The following is a 25746-nucleotide window of genomic DNA, read 5'->3' on the forward strand; positions in this document are numbered from 1 at the left end:
CTTCTTTCTGTATGGCTTTCCTCCGTTTTTTCAGTATCTGTCCGTCCTCCGCAGCAGGTATCCAGCGTGTGGAAATGGTCCCTAAAAAATTGCTCACTAGTTGATAAGGGCAGCTCCTATATCTCTATTAGGGAGCAGGGACATAGCTCCAGCAGAATGAAACCAAAACGTTAGAAACAGGAACATCAATATTTCAAAACAATAAACAGTTCTATATTTTAATATATGCAGTTTTAGATTCAATAAAGAAAAACATTTTTAATAACCCTTAAGCTTTTTTTCCTGTCATATGTGTGATAGAAAATGTGTATACATGTGTGCTTGCATGTGTGATATGTAAATGTGTGTGCTTGCATGTGTGATATGTACACGTGTGTGCTTGCTTGTGTGATATGTACACGTGTGTGCTTGCATGTGTGATATGTAAATGTGTGTGCTTGCATGTGTGATATGTAAATGTGTGTGCTTGCATGTGTGATATGTACATGTGTGCTTGCATGTGTGATATGTAAATGTGTGTGCTTGCATGTGTGATATGTACACGTGTGTGCTTGCATGTGTGATATGTAAATGTGTGTGCTTGCATGTGTGATATGTACATGTGTGTGATATGTACATGTGTGTGCTTGCATGTGTGATATGTACATGTGTGCTTGCATGTGTGATATGTAAATGTGTGTGCTTTCTTGTGTGATATGTAAATGTGTGTGCTTGCATGTGTGATATGTAAATGTGTGTGCTTGCATGTGTGATATGTAAATGTGTGTGCTTACATGTGTGATATGTACATGTGTGTGCTTGCATGTGTGATATGTACATGTGTGCTTGCATGTGTGATATGTAAATGTGTGTGCTTGCATGTGTGATATGTAAATGTGTGTGCTTGCTTGTGTGATATGTACATGTGTGTGCTTGCATGTGTGATATGTAAATGTGTGTGTTTGCTTGTGTGATATGTACACGTGTGTGCTTGCATGTGTGATATGTAAATGTGTGTGCTTGCATGTGTGATATGTACATGTCTGTGCTTGCATGTGTGATATGTACATGTGTGCTTGCATGTGTGATATGTAAATGTGTGTGCTTGCTTGTGTGATATGTAAATGTGTGTGCTTGCTTGTGTGATATGTACACGTGTGTGCTTGCTTGTGTGATATGTACATGTGTGTGTTTGCATGTGTGATATGTACACGTGTCCTTGCACGTGTGATATGTACACATGTGTGCATGTGTGATATGTACATGTGTGTGCTTGGATGTGTTATATGTACACGTGTGTGCTGGCATGATGTGTACACGTGTGTGCTTTCATGTGTGATATGTACACGTGTGCTTGCATGATGTGTACACTTGTGTGCTTGCATGTGTGATATGTACACATGTGTGCTTGCATGTGTGATGTGTACACCTGTGTGCTTGCATGTGTGATATGTACACTTGTGTGCTTGCATGCATGATATGTACACCTGGGTGCTTGCATTATGTGTACACGTGTGTGCTTGCATGTGTGATATGTACATGTGTGTGCTTGCATGTGTGATATGTACAAGTGTGTGCTTGCATGTGTGATATGTACACATGTGTGCTTGCATGTGTGATATGCACACGTGTGTGCTTGCATGATGTGTACACGTGTGTGCTTGCATGTGTGATATGTACACCTGTGTGCTTGCATGTGTGAGTTTTGCAAACTAATAACAAAACTGCCATTTATTACAGCATTAGTTAATTTGCAGCTACAAACCAAATGAACAAATATAAAATTAGAGAAATTAAATGTTTTTTTCGTTATTGGTTTACAGATTGATGAAGACTTGCAAATCTATATATTCCATACACCTTATTAACGGTTCTACACTGTGTCGTTTTAATTTTAAATAAAAATATCAGAGGAATTTGAAGTTTTCGTTCCTCTAAACAAGATTAATATTGACATTGGCCAGTTTAATAAAAGGGGAGAGTGAACATTTTCTAGCACAGCCAAAATAAATGCAGTGCCTAAGGCAGATTTACTTGCTGTAAAAACACTGAAGGTCGGGGGAAGTTCACTGACTTGTCCTTGCAGATCTGCGCAAGAAGTGTCCTGGCATATACGGTCCTTATTACCAAACTGCTCAGTTTTTGGTCTTTTGTGCTGAGATTGGGTTTTGATCAATCAGCACTTTAAAAGCCTGTTATTGGAATGTGCCAGACTGCTGTTTAAACATCTCAGGATCAGCATAATAAATTCTTACTAATGAATAAAAACATTATTTCAGCTGACACTTAAGCCACGCTTACTGTACCTCCAGTGCGAGAGGCTGCAACTGGTCTCCTGCACACACATAAGAAGATCTTCTTACAGAAAGGCTCTTTCATCCTACCTCGATGACATTAAGCACTCATTATCTTCATGTGCAGTTTATCTCTGTGAGTTTGCTGCCTGCTACTCGTTTTGGTTTATTAAAGCGACACGAAACCCAAAAATTGCCTTTCCTGATTCAGATAGAGCATGTCATTTTAACTCTTTAGTGACCAGACCATTTTTCAAATTGTTTACCGTTAAGAACCGGGGCTATTTTTACATTTCTGCAGTGTTTGTGTTTAGCTGTAATTTCCCTCTTACTCATTTACTGTACCCACACATATTATATACCGTTTTTCTTGCCATTAAATGGACTTTCTAAAGATACCATTATTTTCATCATATCTTATAATTTACTATAATTTTTTTTATAAAATATGATGAAAAATGGAAAAAAATCACACTTTTTCTAACTTTGACCCCCAAAATCTGTTACACATCTACAACCACCAAAAAACACCCATGGTAAATAGTTTCTACATTTTGTCCTGAGTTTAGAAATACCCAATGTTTACATGTTCTTTGCTTTTTTTGCAAGTTATAGGGCAATACTTACAAGTAGCACTTGTTCCAAACCTTTTTTTTTTTTTTTTTTAAATTAGCGATAGTTACATTGTAACACTACTATCCATCAGGAATCCCTGAAAACCCCTTCACATGTTAATATATATATATATTTAGTGAACAGCCCAAAGTATTGATCTTGGCCTATTTTGGTATATTTATTGCCACCATTTCACTGCCAAATGCGATCAAATAGAAAATAAAAGTTCACTTTTTCACAAACTTTAGGTTTCTCACTGAAATTATTTACAAACCGCTTGTGGAATTATGGCACAAATGGTTGTAAATGCTTCTCTGGGGTCCCCTTTGTTCAGAAATAGCAGGCATATATGGCTTTGGCATTGCTTTTTGGTAATTAGAAGGCTGTTAAATGCTGCTGCGCACCACACTTGTATTATGCCCAGCAGTGAAGGGGTTAATTAGGTAGCTTGTAGGATTCATTTTATCTTTAGTGTAGAGATCAGCCTCCCACCTGACACATCCCACCCCTGATCCCTCCCTGACCCCTCTCAAACAGCTTTCTTCCCTCCCCCCCAAAGGTCACCCCCATCTTAAGTACTGGCATAAAGTCTGCCAGCCAGTATAAAAATAAATGTTGTTAGTTTTTTTGTTTGTTTTTTAAATATTTTTTTTATATATTTTCTGCAGGGTAGTATCCCCCCTTACCTCCCTGTTTCCCCCCAACAGCTCTCTACCCCCCCCCCCCCCCACCTATTAGCCACCATGTTAGATACTGGCAGCTATATTATTTGGCTTATTTATATATATATATATATATATATATATATATATATATATATATATATATATATATATATATATAAAAAAAAATCCATATTGGGTTTTGATCAATGTCTTGTTTTATGTCCCTTTGCCAAATAAAGATACCAAGAGAATGAAGAAAAATTGATAATAGGAGTAAATTAGAAAGGTGCTTAAAATGACATGCTCTATCCAAATCATGAAATAAAAAATTGGGTTTAGTATCCCTTTAATTATGCAAAGTAAAACGTTTCAGTGTACTTTCATTGTTTATTATGCCCTTTTCCCTGTATTTTTATTAGGAATATTGTGTTTTTCCCCCAATGTCCTCAAAGACCTTTAGTGTATCCTATAGAATGCAGAGCATTGCAGAATGCTCAACAATGATTAATCAATCAGTGCAGAAGTTTGATATCTGTCCCTTATTGGATGCAGAACAGGCGATAAGATAACATAGGAAAGAGTTTTCAAGGGGTGTATCCCTGGATTGTGAAATTTTGTATGCAGTATTGCTAATATAAATGTATGTATAAATATATATAAATATATTGGCATCACTTTAAACTTTAATAGAGGGAGAACATCAGATTTATTTTGATCTTGTATTTTATAAGTATCCTTAAAGGGATACTGAACCCAATTTTTTTTTTCTTTCATGATTCAGACAGAGCATGCAATTTTAAGCAACTTTCAAATTTATTCCTATTATCAATTTTTCTTTGTTCTCTTGCTATCTTTATTTGAAAAGGCAGGAAGTAAAGCTTTGGAGCCGGCCTATTTTTTGTTCAGTACCCTGGATAGGGCTTACTGATTGGTGCCTGCGTTTAGCCATCCAATCAGCAAGCGCAACCTAAAATGGGCCGGCTCCAAAGCTTTTATTCCTGCTTTTTCAAATAAAGATAGCAAGAGAACTAAGAAAAATTGATAATAGAAGTAAATTAGAAAGCTGCTTAAAATTGCATGCTCTATCCGAAACATGAAAGAAAAAATCTGGGTTTAGTATCCCTTTAATTTCATTTTCTTAAAGGGACACTCAAGTCAAAATAAACTTTTATGATTCAGATAGAGCAGCAGTTTTAAGACACTTTCCAATTTACTTTTATTATAAAATTTTGCACAGTCTTTTTATATTTACACTTTCTTTGGAGCAAGATCCTACGGAGCGTATGCACAAGCTCACAGGGTATATGTATACTAGTCTGTGATTGGCTGATGCCTGTCACATGATACAGGGGGCCTGAAAATGGGAGAAAATCTACTACTCATTTGAAATTCAGAGTAGGTGGTAAATAATTGTCTTTTTATTATACACCTGTTAATTATGCAATTCTACTGCATTGATGGTCCTTTAAATTACAATAAATGTCTTTATTCTGTAATGCCCTCTCCTAATTGCATTTGGATGGGGCATAAAAAAGTGTTAGGTGATTATCAGCAATAGCTAATTAAAGGGATATGAAACCCAAAAAAATGCTTCTGTGATTCAGACAGAGCATACCATTTTAAAAAAAGTTTTCAATTTATTTCTATTATCAAATTAGCTTCGTTCCCATAATATGCTGTGTTGAAGCAATACCTGGGTAGGCATCTGGCGCACTACATGACAGGCAATAGTGCGGCCATCTTGTGGTCTTGTAAGTAGATAACATTCTAGCAAAACTGCAACCATATAGTGCCACAGAAATGTGCCGGCTTCTAATCGTACGTCTCTGCTTTTTAAAAAAAAGATACCAAGAGAACAAAGAAAATAAAAGTAAATTAAAAGCTGTTTAATATTGGTGCTATATCTGAATCATGAAAGCAAAATGTTGGGTTCCATATCCCATTAACATCATTAGTGTTAAACACAATTTTAGTATATAATTACCCTTGTTAAAAATATATATCATTTATTTGTCTGATGTGATGATCTAAGTAATGCTTCCGGCTAGTGAGCTATAGATACGCTTTTGCCATTCCTGTGAAAAATATGCTAATTTGCTCATTAACGCACAATTCAATAGGAAGGAGATTAGCGATTAACTTGAGCATTTGTTTAATTCTCATGTAAATAACCTAGTGTGTGTTAGCTTTTATATCGGCTTAACCCCGCACAGTGAGTTTAGTTACTTTTTTTTTTTTTCAAATTAAAATCAAATCTGTTTCCTTTTTCTGATTCATTTTCTTCAATGGAAGAAAGGGGTTAATGACGAGCTTCCGTTGTATAACAAAAATCATTGTTTAAATAATATTAAAAATAGATAGCAAGGTATAGCACGGCTACATTTTTACTGGTACAAATTCTCAAATCCGGAGTTCCAAAATCCAAACTTATTCTAAAATCCAAACTTTTTCATTCATTTTTTTTTTTAAATTATCAAAAAATACTTTTTTTTTACAATACGTCACAATCTTCTCTTCCTGTGTCTGTTGTTTTTTTTGTTTTTGTTTTCTAAAATGCAAATAGTCTATATTAATTATGTATACAAAACGATTATATAAACATACAACTTTTGCTACCTGAACAACACACATTATTGAGATGACAAGTCAAGCAGAACTAAATGACTAAATCTACGTTAGAATTTGTTCACAGTTTATTTTTATTCTGCACCTGTTTTGTACTGTAGAATGTTTCCTTCTGAGATAGCTAGTTTGAAGTAAATACAAAATAAACACCTACCTGCACTGTAGCATTTCCTTATATATAACAATCATTTCAAAATCTTTCTAGATAGATTGTCATTCATCACTTTATCATATTCTATTATATAATAAACAAATTCTTTTTGTCTGAAGATCAGTACTATATTTAGTTTTTTATTCATTAGCATCAGCTCATCTCAAGCTAAACAAACACATTTCATCCATGACATAGTTTTGACAGTGAGTATATATCACAGTGCCCCCCCCCTCCCCTCGACTGGCCACATCTGGATGCCCCTCTTCATGTTCACATGTGCTCCTGCTGTCATCTGATGTCCTGGAGGCTGGTGTAATTTAGAAAAAAGAATTGTATCATGCCCCACAAGGCACAGCCTCCCTGGAAATAGCCCTGTCCCCAGCTATCCTAGCTTAGCAACGCTTTCAAAACCTCCCAGGGGATTTCTCTGTTGATCTTGGGTTGGTCTACAGTAAATCCAGTGAAATAATTCAAATATGCGGCTTTTTTAATACATTTTTTCTGTCTGATGCGAAGCAAACCCCCATGCCCTCTTTACATACACACATTTGGCAGTTTATCTGGTGACAGTGCGAGAAAGCCTGTGTGGATGATGGTTCTGTGGTTTGGGAATATGTTTTCTGGCTGCTGTAAACAGGATTCCTTGTAGCAGAAAGAGTTCTTTCCATAAGGTATGTCTGAATGTGTTTGCACAGAACTTTATTTAATCTTATATATTGATATTTGAAAGGGATATTGCTTATTAAAGGTAATGTTATTAGACTGTTTCCAGAAAGTTAGATGAGAGGATGTATAGCAAGTTTAACCGTTTGACTGCCAGAGAGGACTGACATATTTTGATTTGCAATGCTGTGTTAGCTAAGGCATTATAGTCTACATTAGCACTACCCGTTTGCTTTAGCAAGGACAGGTGCAGATAAAGCCTTTAAGTCTGCAAATCCTCTGATTCATTTGATTCCATACATTTGCACAGCAAGTTATATTATGCACATACCTTGTATTGGATAGCACAGAAGAGTTAAAGGGACAGGAAACCCCAAAAAAGTATTTCATGATTTAGGTAGAACATACAATTTTAAACAACTTTCATTTTTTTTCTCTTGGTATCTTTTGTTGAAGGAGCAGCAATGCACTACTGGTTTCTAATTGAACACACGGGTGAGCCAATGACAATCAGTATATATATATATATATGTAGCCACCAATCAGCAGCTAAAACCTAGGTTATTTGCTGCTCCTGAGCTTACCTAGATAAACCTTTTAGCAAAGGATAACAAGAGAAGGAAGCAAATTAAATAATAGATGTAAATTGGAAAGTTGTTTAAAATTGCACGCTCTTTCTGAATCACACAATAAAAAATGTGGGTTTTATGTCCCTTTAAGACGATGACCAAGCATTACAAAGGAACTGTTTCCATGCAATTTCTTTGCTGAGCGATACAAACGGACTTTAAACTCAACATTTAATGTCATCATAAAATGTTTAATTAAAGAGAAATCAAAGTGCAAAAAGGAAAATGTTGTTAGAGCATTTCACTGCTACATCATTGCTTTTATATAACTTTTTGTTTAAAGGGATATGAAACCTAAACCTTTTTCTTTTGTGAGTCACACAGAGCATACCATTTTAAAAAAGTCCTTAATTTACTTCTATTATCAAATGTGCTTCGTTCTCATGATATTCTTTGTTGAAGAGATACCTAGGTAGGCATCTATAGCACTATATGGCAGGAAATGGTGCTGCCATTTAGTGCTCTGCCAAAAGGATAAAATTCTTCCAAAAGTGCTGCCATATTCATATATGCCTCTAGTCATTGGCTCCCCTGTGTGTTCAGCTACCTCCCAGTAGTATATTGCCGTTTTCTTCAACAAAGGATGCCAAGAGAATTAATCCAATTTAATACTAGAAGTAAATTTAAAAAAAAATGTTTAAAATTGTCTGCTCTATCTGAATCATGCAAGAAAATAAATGTTTCATGTCCCTTTAAAGTCAGCTCCAGAGCAGCAATACACTACTGCAAGAGGAAGGCATGTGAGTAGCCACCAATCAGCAGCTAGCTTCCAGCAGTGCATTCATGCTCATGAGTCTACCTAAGTATGCTCTTATAAAAAGATACAAAGAGAACCAAGTCAATTTGTTGACATAAGTAAAATGAAAAGTATGTTATCACATTCTCTACCTGAATCATAAAAGTTTTATTCTGACTTTCATGCAACTTTAAGGAAAAGAAAACAAGAACATTGCAAAACACATTTAGTCTTTATTTTGTCTGCTTTTGATGTAAAATATCTGTCAAAAGTTCTTGTTCCACTCCCTTCAGGGTGCTTGAGGGCCTTCATCTTAGCAAAGTATGGTGGAATATATCTGAGCCCGCAACATTCTACGCTGTGATTGGTTAGCTCAAAGCACAAACTCATTTACATATTTCCTTCACTGGCCACATCAAAGGAGACATTGCTTAAAGTAAAACCTAGCTAAATATATAATCACTATGCAATACAGTGCAGCCCTGTCTGGCAGCCAAAGGGTTAAGCACTATACTTTCAATAAGATTCTGTGAACCTACTGCTTCATTTATTTATGTTTTTCATTCCATTGTGCCGTGTGAATAATCACTGGTGGTTCAGTGATTTCTGCTGAAAGACATAGATAAGAAATCACTTGAGAGTCTAGTATAATATTTATTTGTGGAATGAGACACAAAAATGACTTGAACTTGATGGTGGATTAACCCTTCATTAGCATTCCTATAAAACTTAAGGGATGTTATAGCCAAATTAAATTTTCGTGGATCTGATAGATTTACAAAACTTTTCTATTTAGTTCTATTATCAGATTTACTTAATTTATTTTGTTATTCTTTGTTGAAAAGCATACCTATGTAGGATCAGGACAGCAGTAATGCACTACTGAGAGTTATCTGATGATTGGTGGCTACACACATGCCTCTTGTCATTGGTTTATCAGATATTTTCAGCTTTGCAGGTATTACACCCAAAGTTATATGCAATCAATAGTGCAATATTAAAATGATCTAACACTGGCCTCAACAAACCCAGGTGCCAGGGAGCACTTTTAAATGAGTTCCTGATGCCCTGGTTTACCATCCCCATGACACGCCAGCCGCACCTAAAATACCAATTTAACTTTTATTGTATTATTATTATTATAAATTGTATTTGGGTGCCAAAAGTTTCTGGCTACTAAATCTCTTGGCTGGCTCCTAGATTTTGAACAAATTTGTCAAGCCCTGCTAACACATAAGAGCATTTTATTTTTGCATTTTAAGCCTTTAGTAACTCATTAATGCATGTGCCTCTAGACTTTAATAAGTTAGGTTTTACATTTTATTTGTTGGTAGTCTAGAGTGAATAAAGGTCACTGGGACTGTGAGCTTGAGTCTGACATCCTCCAGGCTTGTGTGGTCCCAACATTCTTCGTTTTATAATGAAAATTCTATTGCTCGCTTCAAACAGTACTCCGCATTACTCGCACTGCCGCATTACAACCAGATACAAAATCACAAGTACTGCCTTGTGCAGCAAGTCATTGTACAAATAGCCTTAATTTTCCCTTATTATTCTTCAAAGCAGTGATATTGTCCTTGAGGGCTCCTGGGTTTCAAAGTTTGCTGGAATTTAAAAATCTTTCTGTTTGGATACAGAAGACCCAATCAATTATTTTTTCACATAATCACAAACAGATATCCTGGCAATCTCTTATTGACTATAATTTGACTTTCCTGTCTCAAATATTTCATCATGTCATTAAAGGGACATTAAACCCTGTGGAATTGCTATTTGTGAGTTTGCTGTCCCAGACTGGCCTCATTAGAAGGGATAAGATAATACAACTGGCTATTAAATCCAGGGAAAACTAGATTTCAATATGGCTATGCCCATTATTTATGAACATTAAATTTATTTCTTCAATATTTAAACAGATAATTTAAGTTAAAAAAACATTGGCATGTTTTATTATGATCACGCTTATCTTTTCTGTTAAATTTATTTTTAAAGGGACATGGGTGTGATGGTGTAAATTTAAAGCACAACTTTGGGTTTACTTCGTAAAGCCTAAACATACTTTTTGTGTGTTTATGAATTAATTATAAACCTATTCACTTTTTTTCTAATGGTTAAAACTATATCACACGTGACGTCGGCCTCATTTCTGTATTAAACTAGAAAAGTTTAAGATTGCTACTTGCATTTTCTGTAACATTTACCACTATATCATCTGACACTGGACTGCAAGGCAAATATTGGCCAGTAACTATTAAAATGAATATATTTAGATGCACTCACTTGCCAAAAATGATACATAAGTTTGTGCTTATTAATATGAACATGCAGGGGTATATTGATCTGAGAGGGGTAGAGTATTCTACCCTTTTAGACAACAGAATATGTACCCACATGGAACATAAAAAAACTACACCCAGGCTTGACAAATTTTGTTCAAAAGCTAGGAGCCAACCCATAAATATAGGAGACAGAAACTTAAAAGAAACATCATAATAATATGAAAGAAAACACACACAATTATGTATAGATATTATTAAAAAAAACTAAATAAAAAACAATGTTAAAAGACAAACAAATGTGACTTGAGGAATAGGCGTCTCCTTGAAACATTATGAAGAGAGAGAGTCTGTCCGGACTTTTATCCATCAGCTGCTGTCAACTATATAAATACAGCCAATCAGCTTCATCAGTGCTGATGTCACACTTTGTTTTACTGAGATCTCCTGAGATTTCATTAAAATCTCGTGAGATTTCATAGTAAACTTCCCTAAACTGAGGAGGAAAATAACATGAGAAACACAAAAGGTGAGAGTTGCACACTAATAAGTAATTAACTAGAGAACAGGTGCTTCCTAGAAAGATACATATGAGAACAACATAGAAAAGGAAGTGGGGATTTCACAATAAGAAATTCCCAAAAGTCTAGGTAAATCCAGCACAACTGTAAAATTGAATAAAAGCGCTACAAAAAGCTTGTATGTCAAAAACAATGTAAATATTTATTAAACAAATGCACAATACACACATTCACATTCATACAGGGGATCCCACACAAAGCAGTATTTATGAAGTACTGGCCAAAAAAAATATTATCTGGTGCACCAGGGGAAATAGACCAAAAACAGTCCATTTAAAACTTGCAGGTATTTGTAATCCAATAAGTGCAGCGTTAATGCAAGAAATGGATGCAGTTATACAGTCCCCGGTGTATAAAAACCCGTAACTTCAGACTTGAACCCCCAGAGTTACTGAGTCGGTTGGTGCTTAAAAGGCATAGCATAGGAGGAGCAATAGAAACACGCGTCTTTATTCACAGGTGCTGTATTCCTTTAAGACAGTGATATTCGGTGTACAGATGCGTATAACATATTCTACCTGTATTTGTTCACGCGGTCGCTCCTCCTAGCTGCCTTGTTCATGGAGTGTCCAGACATCAGGGGTAAGTCACGATGAGCAGGGGATCTGCTGTAAGGGCTTGGCAGCCCTTACAGCAGATCCCCTGCTCATCGTGACTTACCCCTGATGTCTGGACACTCCATGAACAAGGCAGCTAGGAGGAGCGACCGCGTGAACAAATACAGGTAGAATATGTTATACGCATCTGTACACCGAATATCACTGTCTTAAAGGAATACAGCACCTGTGAATAAAGACGCGTGTTTCTATTGCTCCTCCTATGCTATGCCTTTTAAGCACCAACCGACTCAGTAACTCTGGGGGTTCAAGTCTGAAGTTACGGGTTTTTATACACCGGGGACTGTATAACTGCATCCATTTCTTGCATTAACGCTGCACTTATTGGATTACAAATACCTGCAAGTTTTAAATGGACTGTTTTTGGTCTATTTCCCCTGGTGCACCAGATAATATTTTTTTTGGCCAGTACTTCATAAATACTGCTTTGTGTGGGATCCCCTGTATGAATGTGAATGTGTGTATTGTGCATTTGTTTAATAAATATTTACATTGTTTTTGACATACAAGCTTTTTGTAGCGCTTTTATTCAATTTTACAGTTGTGCTGGATTTACCTAGACTTTTGGGAATTTCTTATTGTGAAATCCCCACTTCCTTTTCTATGTTGTTCTCACAGGAAAATAACATGACTGTGCCTGCACACAGCAGATGCACACTCCCTTACAAGGCCAGAGACTAGCATCCTGATTGGCTACTTAAAGTCCTTTTACAATGGGATGTGGTGATTGAGGAAATTTTATGTAAAATATCTTCTTTTTTTTACATAGATATGTTCAGGTGATATTTTCTAGTCAGCTTTTTACATCACTTTCAGCTGCTTCAACATTTGGGTGTCATGCCCCTTAAATGATGAATTTTGAAAAATCATTAGATAAACTTCTTTTAAAGGATTGTGATCAATCCTATCATTTGTTTGTCATTGCTTGGACAACAACAGGAAGAAAAAAAACCTTAGGAAAGAAAAGATTCTGTCTTGACCAATATTATGGTAATAATAAGCAAATACATGCATAGGTGTATCTTCTTGTATTATTATTACTTATTTGCCACGGGCTGCATCATCTAAGTGCTATCTTTTACAGTTGCTTTCTGGTAATATTTTCTTACATTTAGCTGTGAAGGCTTCTGTTATTGTTGTGCTTTTTTTCTGATATATTTTATTTGCACCTTATTTTTGCACCTGTGCATCATTAATTGCATTGACCAAACTGCTACATTCTGTGGGTGTTCATTGCTGCGTAAATTGAACACGCTTTTTTTAACATCACAATGACTTTAAACTTTGCAGCACCGTGTCCCCTGGCAAAAAAATATGTATCCTTTCATTCCAGTCAGATTAAGTTCCACCTGTTGTACCGATTTCAGTATTTCTTTGTTTTGGCGTCTTGCTTGGGTGTCAGCAAATTCCTGTTCCGTGCTGTTGTGCTCAGAGCTTTCTTTAGTCACATGCCTGTCAGGATTGTTCCATGATTGTCATATTTTTTGTAGCTGTCCTTTACCTGGGAATGATTGGCCTCATTTGATAACATAAATTAAGCTAAGGGACTATACACTGAGAAAATCATCAGGGAATTCTTACAATCTATACTTTTATTCTATAGTATTCCAATAAGGGATTGACAATGACTTACAAAACAGGGTGCAAAGCTAATCCTAAAAAAAAGAATAACTACCCTTTACAATTATTCAACTACCCTTTACAATTATTATTATTTTTTAACTCACCAGTCCAACCAGAAACCAACCAAGCAATATAGGGTGTGAGTTCCGACCTTGCCTTTACTTTCTTTGTGACAAATGCTACCTCTAAATTCTTTTCTGTTAAGGGAGCTCCCATTATGTAGACATTAGATACATATATAAACGGACATTTATTTCAAGAAGAAATAATAATTTAATCAATTATTAAGAAAAATAAAATCCAATGTCCATTTCTTGTTTATTTTGTTTGCTTTTCTGTTAGTTATCCGTGAACATTATAGGTTAGATTACAAGTGGAGCGCTAATTTAAGCTATTACAAGTGGCTGGTTATTGCTAATGCAAACTCTCTGCGGAAATTAGCGCTCAAAAAATTAACCAGATGTCAGATCTCTGATTAATTTTTGAAATGTCTGCCAATTGTCCCCAAAATACAGTGTGTAGTGCTTGTTAAAAAACAAAACCTGTATGAAGCAGTTATCAGGGGATAGAGTTGGCAGGTGTGGGGTGAAAAGTGCTGTGTGTTCCTATAAAGGTATATGCTTATATAAATATATATTTGTGTATATACTCATATTAACACATCAATATATATGTATATAATCATATACATTTATATTTACATTTGCTGCCCATCGCTATGCAACTTACCCCCTTCGCTGCTCTAGTTCTCATGCCATGTCTCACAGCATGAGAACGAGACTCCCATTGGAGCCTATGGAAGTGTGCTCTCGTGAGAACAAAGCTTCCCTGCAATGCGAACGCGTGATCACGTTCACATTGCACCTAACCTGTAATACCAGCGCACAGTGTGTTCTGGTATTACAAAGTGGAGAACAAATATTGCTTTAGCAAAAGTGATATTTTGTGCTCCATTTGTAATCTGGCCCTATGCCTTATCACTTCCCTACGAGAAGTTAAAATGTATACTGCATACTTAAGTATGCTACCATTTGCCTGATTCTGCTGAATTCAACATTGTTATTTCTTAAATCAATGCAGGCACTAATTTAAAAAATGGCCTCTCATTGTCCACAGTAAAGGAACCAGACGAAACAAAGATATTTAAGATGTTCAAGTGGATATACCCCTGTACTCCAATGGTTTCCAAAACCCTGCAATAAAGCTAACTAAAAATGTTTAATAAAGTAAATGCTTAAATACCCATATTTCTTATGCAGATCTTTGACATTACAGTAATATGCACTGAATGTCCCTTTAAATGCATGTCTGTACACTGAGTTTCTCACATAAGTACACCTCCCAGATTTAACTGGTGTAGGGGTGTGATTTAATTGTCCACGAATAGGGTTTGATTGGTCCAGGGGTGGAGCCTATTCAATCTGGAAACAGGTTTGTGCAATAAAATCACAGTTAAGAAATTCTTGGGCAGGGTCTGGGCGTTCCCATGTCTCTGTGTAGAATGATTTACCTTCAGGACAATTTGGGGGCTTAGTATAAACATATTTGTAAAATCAGCCTTCTAGTGCCCTAAGATTATTTTTAAAATCTATGCTTGTAAATATTGTGAAATTACATTGTTTAAACCCTTTTTTAAAAAAAATGTATGTAGTAAATAATGGTACTTTTATTTGACGTGCCCCCTCCCTAACAAAACTACTGATATTTATCTTTTTTCTACCTTTTTTGTATTTTTTTGTACTAAATATCCAATTTTGTTCTGTTCTCAGTTATATGACAGATGGAGGTTTGAGCCTTTACACGCGAAGACTAAATAGACTACCGGACGGAATGGCCTCAGTGCGGGAAACTCTGCAACGCAACACTTCTGTGGGTCAAGGGGATGCTGACAGGTAAGTTAAAATAAAACACACGTATCATGTTTTTGTAATATATTGTAATAATTGAATGGTAACATTTGTGCTATAGAAATAGGTTAATGGCAAAACAACTCTCATCACTTGTTATACAATCAAAATGTCAAAACTCTATCATTCACCCAATTCTGTTACTAAAAAACAACATAAAACAAATATTTAGAATCTTACCTTTTCCAAATGCTTCCTTCTTTATAATTAGAGCCACAAACTTCCTTAGGTTCTTGACTTACATCTATCCACTCTGGTGCAGCATTTAAACAAAAAAAAATGTCACTGGGTTGTTCTCATATAACAACCCATTTGATTGTGCTGTTCACCTAAATGTATTGCGCTCCGGTGCTGGGTAAAGCAGCTGACGGCTATATCCAGTGCAGGAGCAGGCTACATTTAGGTAAACGGCATGATCAAGCATCTTATCTTATCTCTACAGACATGAGCAAGACCACTTCTCCTCTCCCAATAAATGTCTGCACCACGTTCCTTTCAAGCGCTAGCTTTTGTGCGGAGATGACATTGCCATTAGACTGAGAGGGCAAAATATCTTCCCAAAAAGAAAACCACACCCAGTATTATATAATTTGAGGAAATGTGTCTGTGTGACATATTTGCAGAAGCCATGTTAAACATCTATTTGTTGCTATATAAATGTTTAGTGTTGCTCACAGCCTGACTGTATTTTCTGATGGTCATAACAATAGAGCAGACTCACATGTACATGGTTAAGAGATATTTACTGGAAATATCTACCAAAGTCACCTCACCCTCTGACTAAGCTAATGATATCTCCAAGCTGGAAGAAACCTGAACATTCCAAAATAATAATGATATATGGGATAGAAAACAGATGCACGTTACTCAGAAACAAGAATACACCGAGTTAAAGGGACATTCAACTATATTTAAATATTCCTAACCATCTTTGTCTTATGCTTGTTGGGAGTGTCACTGTCCACCAGTATCCTTCTGGAAGCCTTCCATACTACCCAGTGGGCTTCTAACCCACAGACCATTGGCTGTTCACTACCTGTTTGCAAATCAAAATAAATAGCTTCGTAAAGGGACATGAAACCCAAACATTTTATTTCATGATTCAGACAGAGCAGGTGATTGTAAACAACTTTCCAATTTACTTCTATTATCTAATTTCCTTTGTTTTCTTGGTATCCGTTGTTGAAAAGCATACCTAGGCAGGTTCAGGAGCAGCCAGCAATGCATCGATGGGAGCTAGCTGCTGATTGGTTGCTGTACATAAATTTCCCTTGTCATTGGTTCACTGGATGTTTTGAGCTAGCTTTCAGTAGTGCATAGCTGCTCATTCCACAAAGAATAGCAAGAGAATGAAGCAATATTTAAAACCACATGCTCTATCTGAATCATGAAAGGAAAATTGTGGGTTACATGTCCCTTTAATAGGTTTCATGTAAAGGAAGAACATGATTTAAGGGAGTTCTTGCTGTTATTCCCCTCTATCTGCTAGAGACCATATTCCTTGAGGTAATAATACAGATTACAAATGGTTTTGGTGATTATATATTGGAGAAAATAAAGAAGTGTTGGCAAATTTGCTTATATTTAACATTATTTTTTATTGATTTTGCAAATGTTACATTTATTTAGACTAAATTAATATCAAAGTAAACATTTGAATACTGATTCTCATAAATGTTCTTGTAAATGTTGTTTAAAAAGTTACACGAGGCATCATAATTATGTAAGTATAAGGTGAAATATTACTCTACTTTCTATTAAAACAAACTTTATTGTTCTATTAAAGGACGAGTAAAACAGTTTTTTGTGCCTAAAAGAACAGAGACTAAACATATTAGTCAGTAAAATATCTGTGTGTATTAGTTTTTCCTGATAAACATTTAATTAAAGACTGTTTTAACTTTAACTGCACGTGCATATTACATACTGTACTATTGATGATCATTGGCTATAAAAATAACTCCCACAGCTGTATTGTTAGACAAATCCCAGTGACTTGTTATACCAGCTGCAGAGTATAAAATGTATTAGAAATTGCTCATTTATGCTTCTTTTTGCAAAATAAATAACTGGATTTGCTCTTTGAAACCACAGCCCATCAAAATAGCCTAAGCTTGCAGACAGATCAGATCTTGTTATCTTATCACTCAAATGCTTCCCTTTCTTATCTATGACTCTGTACAATACTTATAAAGAATAATTGAAAATGAACATTTTAGAGCTTTATCTCTACCACCTCCTACTGTGAGTGTAATTTCTTTTGCTGGCTGTGTTTACATAGTTAATCAATAGCCTATACCTAGGTACAGAAACTTTCAGTATAGGTAATAATACTACAGGCTACATCAGCTATTTCAAATGCCAATATAAAGGCTAAGGAGGTATTTGTAAACCATTTAATACACTCCAGCAGTTAAAATGGATCATTGGGAACAAATTTAAGGAGATTACATTTTTGGGTAAACTGTCTCTTTAAAGTGATAGTAAACTTCCCCCTTTATAAAAACAGATCTGGAATGTTAGTAATATTTTAGATGGAGTTTTGTTTATCAGTTTTAATGAAGATTCGCTATAACTTACTTTTTAACATATATATGAAATTCAAATACCCGCTCTCCGCCGCCCCCATCAAAATAAATTTTTCTGTGAACTAAGGGTTTGAATTGTTGTCCAGTCAGCGCTTTAGCTACAACAAAAGTGCCATATGGGGACAACACTGATTGGACAACAATCCAAACCTTTAGCTCACAGAAAAAAATTACTTTTGAAGTGGGTGGCAGAGCGTGGGGTATTTGAATTTCATATATATATTAAAAACTAACATTCTGGATCTGTTTTTATTAAGGGGATAGTTTACCATCCCTTTAAGTATGCAGTATACTTTCTGTGAACATGCAAAAATCACAGCTGTTATAGGTAGATACGATAAAAGTGGGGCAACTAAATAATGATTAAAGAGTGCATTGTTTTACTATGCTTAATTAGCGTTTTATGGGAATTCCATTTTGAGAATAATATTTTGAGTTTAGAGATGTTCATTTATTAGACTTGAAGGTTGTAAGGTCTCAGTGAAATCCTGTGAACCTGCAGCTAAACCTCAAGTGAAAAAATCTTTATACATTTCTGATTTATTATTTTGTTTTATTCATTACATTGTTTGCTCCTAAGATACCAACAAAACCTGTGTAGCAAGGCATTTGTCTGGGATTTTACAAAGCTATATACGTATATATACTGTATACATGCATTTTTCTCAGCTGCTGTGTGTTGCTGAGAAACTCCCTAATGAAAATAGAGGCATCATGTTATATGTATACATGACAATGATGAAATACATAGCAGTAGGTGATCATTAGGGCCTTCCAACTGTCAAAACAATAGGGTGCTCAGACAGCCAAGAATTCATAAAGTTTCTTAGAGCGTTCCACTTGTAACAGCTGCTATGTGCTGACCTCTAATCTTCACAATGCATTACTAGCAGGTAATCTAACACTATATCCTCTATCTATCTATATATCATCTATCTATCTATCTATAATCTATCTATCTGTATGTCTGTCTGCCTGCCTGTCTATCTATCTGTATGTCTATCTCTCTATCTATCTATCTGTCTGTCTGTCTGTCTGTCTATCTGTATGTCTATAATCTATCTGTATGTCTATCTATAATCTATCTATCTATCTGTTTGTCTATCTGTATGTCTATAATATATCTATCTATCTGTATGTCTGTATGTGTATCTATAATCTATCTGTATGTCTATCTATAATCTATCTGTATGTCTATCTATAATCTATCTGTATGTCTATCTATAATCTATCTATTTATAATGTATCAATCTGTCTATCTATCTGTATGTCTATCTATAATCTATCTGTATGTCTATCTTTAATTTATCTATCTACCTACCTATCATCTATCTATTTGTCTATCTGTATGTCTATCTATAATCTATCATCTATCTGTATGTCTGTCTGTCTATCTGTATGTCTATCTATAATCTATCTGTATGTATGTCTGTCTGCCTGTCTATCAATCTGTATGTCTATCTAAAATCTATCTGTATGTCTATCTATCTGTATGTCTGGCTGCCTGTCTATCTATCTGTATGTCTATCTATAATCTATGTATATGTATGTCTTTCTGTCTGTATGTCTGTTTGTCTGTCTCTCTATCTCTCTGTATGTCTATCTATGTATCTATCATCTATCTATAATCTATCTGTATGTCTGTCAATCTATCGATCTGTATGTCTATCTATAATCTATCTATCTTTATGTCTAGCTATTCTATCTATCTATCTATCTATCTGTATGTCTATCTGTATGTCTATCTCTTTATGTATCTATCATATATCTATAATCTATCTATATGTATGTCTGTCTATCTGTATGTCTTTCTATAATCTATCATCTGTATGTCTATCTGACTGTCTGTCTGTCTATCTATTTATCTATGTATGTTTTACAAAACTTTCAGGCAACACAATGTTGTAATTTATATTTGTCAAGCAGGTGGGTATTTATGGAGTTGTGTTTTTAGGAGACCACCCAGATCAGATTTATATTTAACCAGGGTCAGATCTGAAATGTCTTTAAACTAATGTTTGACAAATAAAAATATAAATCCCAGTTACTGCTATTTAATTAGTATCCCCATATGCTACAAAATTAAAGGGAAACTCAATACGCGCGCTGTCTTGTTAGAACTTTTTATTTTTAAAGAAATTCCTTTTTCTCATTGTTTTTAAATTGTGTACTCTGTGTGCTCCTGTGCCGCTTCATATTACCATATGGCTTGTTATATAAGAATATGTACGTCGCACCTGATTTGCTCATCAGCCATATACTTAAAGGGGCAGTCTACTCCAGAATTTTTATTGTTTAAAAAGATAGATAATCCCTTTATTACCCATTATCCAGTTTTGCATAATCAACGCGGTTATATTAATATACTTTTTACCACTGTGATTACCTGGTTTCTAAGCCTCTGCAGACTGCCCCCTTATCTCAGCTCTTTTGACAAACTTACTTTTTAGCCATACAGTGCCCTCTCATATGTAACTCCACGGGCCTGAGCACAATGTTATTAATATGACACATGTGAACTAACGGAAAAAAAGGGGGGTATGTGATAGGACTAAAAATTGCCAAAGAGAGCTAAAGTAAAAACTCAAATACCCGTATGTTGTATATACAAACGATCTGAGGATATTCAACATTAATAAAAGTGTATCATACCATAAATAAAATGCACAGGGTGTAACAGTACTAAATGTATCAAGGTGTAACAATACTAAATATAACAGTACTAAATATATCAAGGTGTAACAATACTAAATATAACAGTACTAAATGTATCAAGTGTGAAATAAAGTGTGATAGATTGCGTATTCTAGATAAAAATGTACTCTAGATAAATACGTACTAAGCAGTAAGCAGAAGATACAAAAAAATATAATATAGTATGTCGCGGGACAATCAAAGCAATTTTAATTTCCAAATTATAGAAACCTAAATAAGGTAATGAGAATAAAAGATGCCGGCACTGATACATTTAGCACTGTTATATTTAGTATTGTTACACCCTGTGCATTTTATTTATGGTATGATACACTTTATTAATGTTGAATATCCTCAGATCGTTTGTATATACAACATACGGGTATTTGAGTTTTTACTTTAGCTCTCTTTGGCTTTTTTAAGCGCTATCCCATACCCCCTTTTTTTTCTCTTAGCTTCGGGTTGTAGTCAGGAGGTCTACCTTCCTTTTGGGATTAGCAATAAGAGACTTGATAGAGTGTTAGCATCTTTAAATCACCTTTTTTTATCCACGTGTGAACTAACGCCCTCTAGCTGTGAAAAACTGTCAAATGCATTCAGATAAGTGGCAGCCTTTGAGGGCTTAGAAATTAGCATATGAGTCACCTAGGTTTAGCTTTCAACATAGAATACAAAGACAACAAAGTAAATTGGAAAGTTGTTTAAAATGACATGCTCTATCTGAGTCATGAAAGTTTAATTTTGAATAGACTGTCCCTTTAAATAGGGTTGCAATTAACAATGCTGGGTGTACAACTTTGACTACGTGTTAGCAGGAGTTAGATAATTAGGCTCCTGTAAAATCCATCTAATCCATCAATGTTTTTATGAAAACAACATAGATGTGTGTAGATAACTAAACTCATAGTCAGAGTTGCACTTCTGGAACACACCTATTTAGCTCCAGATAAGAATACAGCCTGTGATTGGAGCATTCGCACACATGCCTGCTTATCTGGAGTGGCTCAGGAACACAACTTATGTTGTATGTTTCAGAAACATAGTTTTAAAGGAGCATAAAACCCCAAATGCTTTTTTCATGATTCAGGTAAAGCATACATTTTTTAACAACTTTCCAATTGACTTCTATTACCAAATTTACTTTGTTTGCATGCTATTCTTTGTTGAAGAGATATATATATAGGTAGTGTTCACATTTCTAGAGCAGTACAATACAGGAAACGTTGCTGCCACCTACTGTTCTTGTAAATGTATAACATACTTATAAAATTACTGCTATGTATTTCTCCAGTCACGTGCACACTTCTACACATTCCTACCTGGATTTCAACAAACGATACCAAGATAATGAAGTAAATTTACTAATAGAAGTAAATTGGATTTGTCTTTTTTTTTAATTTTACACTCTCTCTCATTTGTTTTCAAACCTGCCCTCATGCCTCCCTAACAGGCCAGATTTTTAGGATTACCTTGGGTGAGAGCAGGTTAATGATTATTTCACCTGTGCTCTAGTTCAGATGTCCTCAACATCTGGCCTGTTAGGGAGGTCTGGACAGGTTTGAAAACCAGTGCTTCTATCTGAATCATGAAATCATTTTTGGGGGTTTTATGTCCCTTTAAATAAATAAAATATGTATTTGTTTAAATGAAATTGTACATAAATATATATATATAGAGCTGATATATTTATAGAAATATGTGTGCCTGTACGGCCTCAAAACAAACCCTTTAGGGCTTTTTATGTAACTTCTCACACCTATGGGAGACCTTTATTTTGGTATTTGGCTCTTATCAGTTCTGAAATATGTTGACTTAACATTAATTTGCTTGACGATGAAGATTTGTATTTTCTGTGCTCAGGAGACTGAGTGACTTTTACATGATTATCAGTTTAGTTGCTTGTTTTACTTGAATAATATTACTTTTCATGTACATGGAGGTGTCAATGCCCACCAGTAGTTTAGTCTGTTACCCTTATGAACCAATAAATAAATACCTAGGAATAAGCTGTGCACAGACATTAATTTTGTGTTCATTTCAACATCATGTTAAATAGCTGTAACATAACAATTTTTAACTTGGGTAATCTTTTATAACACGTATTGGTTATCAGTTGAGGCCAATTCTCTAAAATGCTTATTGTGCATGAACTGGTGATTCTTTAAAAGGTCCATGGTACCTTTTTATGACAGTCAAGTCAAAACTAAACTTTCATGATTCAGATAGGGCATGTAATTTTAAACAACTTTTCAATTTACTTTTATCATCAAATTGCTTTGTATTCTTTGTTGAAAGCTAAACATAGGTAAACTCATATGCTAATTTCTAAACTGTTGAAGGCTGCCACTTATCTCAGTGCATTTTGACAGTTTTTTACAGTTAGACACTGATAGTTTATGTGTGTCATATAGATAGCATTGTGCTAACTCCTATGGAGTCAGCACTGATTCGCTAAAATACAAGTCTGTCAAAAGAACTGAGATAACAAAGGCTTAGATACAAGGTAATCACAGAAGTAAAAAAGTGTATTAATATAACAGTGTTGGTTATGCAAAACTGGGGAATGGACAATGAAGGGATGATCTAACTTTTTAAACTATAACAATTTTGGAGTAAACTGTCCCTTTAACAGTAAAGTCAATTCTGAACAACTTTCCAGTTTACTTAAATGTTCTAATTTTCTTTGTTTTCTTGATATCCTTTGTTAAAAAGCATACCCAAGTAGGCTCAGGAGCAGCAATGCACTACTTAGAGCTAGCTGCTGATTGGTGGCTACACATATATGCCTCTTGTCATTGGCTCGCGTATGTAGGGTAGAGCATTGCTGCTCTTTCAGCAAAGGACCCCCAGGGAATGAAGCAAATTTGAAAATAGAAATAAATTGCAATGCTGTTTTAAACTGTATGCTCTAACTGAATCCCAAAAGAACATTTTTGGGTTTCACGTCCCTTTAAATCCATAATATGATACAACAATTAATACATAACGTGGATTTATAAGAACAATAATATATTTAAGCACAGCAGTTTTAGCCAAACCAAACAGTATAGTTGTAGCCCATAGGTAGAGCGCCGAGTTATGTGTCATCTTGGGCACTCACTCCTGCCATAGATTGTCCACCTTGTTTTAGGGAAATTAAAATTATTACTGAAATTGAAAACTAGCTGGGTGGATTAACCACAGAGCATTTTGCTGACCAATAAAATCAGTTAACATGTTTTTTCAAGGTTGCACTTGTTGTTCATGGTTGCAAATAAAGTGCAGCGCTGACACTGCAGTAACTGTGTATTTGCCAAATCCAGTTAATCTGAACGTGAGGCTCAACACTCACCAGATTATGAACCACTGTGGAAATACCCTAATAAAAGCAATACAATGCCCCTGAATAAGGAGCAGATAAAAGAATCTGTAATTAGCTAGATAAAGTGCTGGATAAACAAGTTATATTGTATCTATGTTGTAAACTTATTTATAGATTAATATTACTTTTTTTGTGCAGAAGGTCAGTTAAACGTTAGCTGTTTGGAGAAATAAATAATCTGCTTTTCTTGTTTGTAATGCACTTTAGGGGTGCTGTGTGTGTCAAGTACAATTACAAAATATGCAGTGTGAAAATAAGCAAATAAAATAGCTGTCCTAGCCTGGATATTGTCTCTGGAATTGTATTTAGCATAATAGTTTAAGTGTCTCTGTAATTAGCATGTTGGTTTAAGAGGGTCAAAGCCTGTCTGCTGTTTACTGAATTCACGCCTGCAGCACTGTTCAAAAACACGTTAGACGTATTACCTTCTATTGCAGTGCTTATATCAGAGAATTAGGGGCCCTTTAGGGGCATTAACTATATATATATATATATATATATATATATATATATATATATATATATATACATAATTAACCATCACACTGTTAATGATCCAAAACAAAAATATTTTTATAAGCATTTAAATGCAATTTCTTTGTTTTTTTTTGGTTAAAGGGACAGGCAAGTCCCCAAACAACTTTCCAATTTACTTTTATCACCAATTTTGCTTTGTTCTCTTGGTATTCTTAGTTGAAAGCTAAACCTAGGAGGTTCATATGCTAATTTCTTAGACCTTGAAGACCGCCTCTAATCTAAGTGCATTTTGATAGTTTTTCACCATTAGAGGGCATTAGTTCACATGTTTCTTATATATAACATTAAGCTCATGCATGTGAGTTTACCATGGAGTCAGTTCTGATTGGCTAAAATGCAAGTCTGTCAAAAGAACTGAAATAATTGGGCAGTCTGCTGAGGCTTAGATACTAGGTAATTACAGAGGTAAAACGTGTATAATTATAACTGTGTTAGTTATGCAAAACTGGGGAATTGGTAATTAAGGGATTATCTATCTTTTAAAACAACAAAAACATTCTGCTGTTGACTGTCCCTTTAAGTTGGGATATATCCCTTCAAATGCTCTTGAGTATGTTTGCAAGTCTTGAGAAAGGCCCAAAGCAGGGCCGAAACGCGTTGGCAATAATTGGTGAGTATTTTTCTAATCCAGTTTTTAATCTGTGTAGCATTATTGCACTATGTTATAATTTTTCTTACATGATTTACTAAGGGACTGAGTCTAAGGTACAGAGCGGATATCCTTTCATCATATATCACAATATATTTCGAATCCACAAACAGAGGACACACTCACAAGAAGGATTACTATAGACACTGTCATTATTTGAATAAGTCACATTTCCTTTTTTACTCAATCACTTGGATACAACTAAATTGGGTTATACATTACCCCCTTGTTTTTCTTTTTTCACTCATTGTTATTTTTTACCTACTTTTTATTCACTTTTTCAGTTTTTACTTTTTTCAAATTTTTCACATTTTTTGAGTTTTTTTCCCACCAATTTTTTTACTTTTTGTTTTTTGTTATTTGGATATTTCACTTTTTTTTCACTAGAATCATCACAACCTTTTTAAATAAGAAGAGTTATAACTTTCATTCATTCATTTATCTATTGAGGACTCAGAGACACTCACCCCATTCTTTCTACTATCCACCATCAATTAATTGGTTATCACCAATTATTAATTATTTATTTATTTCCGCATAAGACGTTATTGTT

The 25746-nt window shown here is 34.9% G+C and overlaps 1 protein-coding gene across 1 annotated transcript in view; it reads left to right on the plus strand.

Annotated features, from left to right (window-relative positions):
* Positions 1 to 25746, plus strand: part of LOC128636275 (neuron navigator 2-like) — a 474377-nt gene that overhangs the window by 282068 nt on the left and 166563 nt on the right. The window contains 1 exon segment of the mRNA XM_053689311.1: positions 15227 to 15349. Within this exon segment, the coding sequence (XP_053545286.1) occupies positions 15227 to 15349 (123 nt within the window).

The sequence above is a fragment of the Bombina bombina genome, chromosome 7 (genome assembly GCF_027579735.1).
Source record: "Bombina bombina isolate aBomBom1 chromosome 7, aBomBom1.pri, whole genome shotgun sequence".
Classification (NCBI taxonomy): domain Eukaryota; kingdom Metazoa; phylum Chordata; class Amphibia; order Anura; family Bombinatoridae; genus Bombina; species Bombina bombina.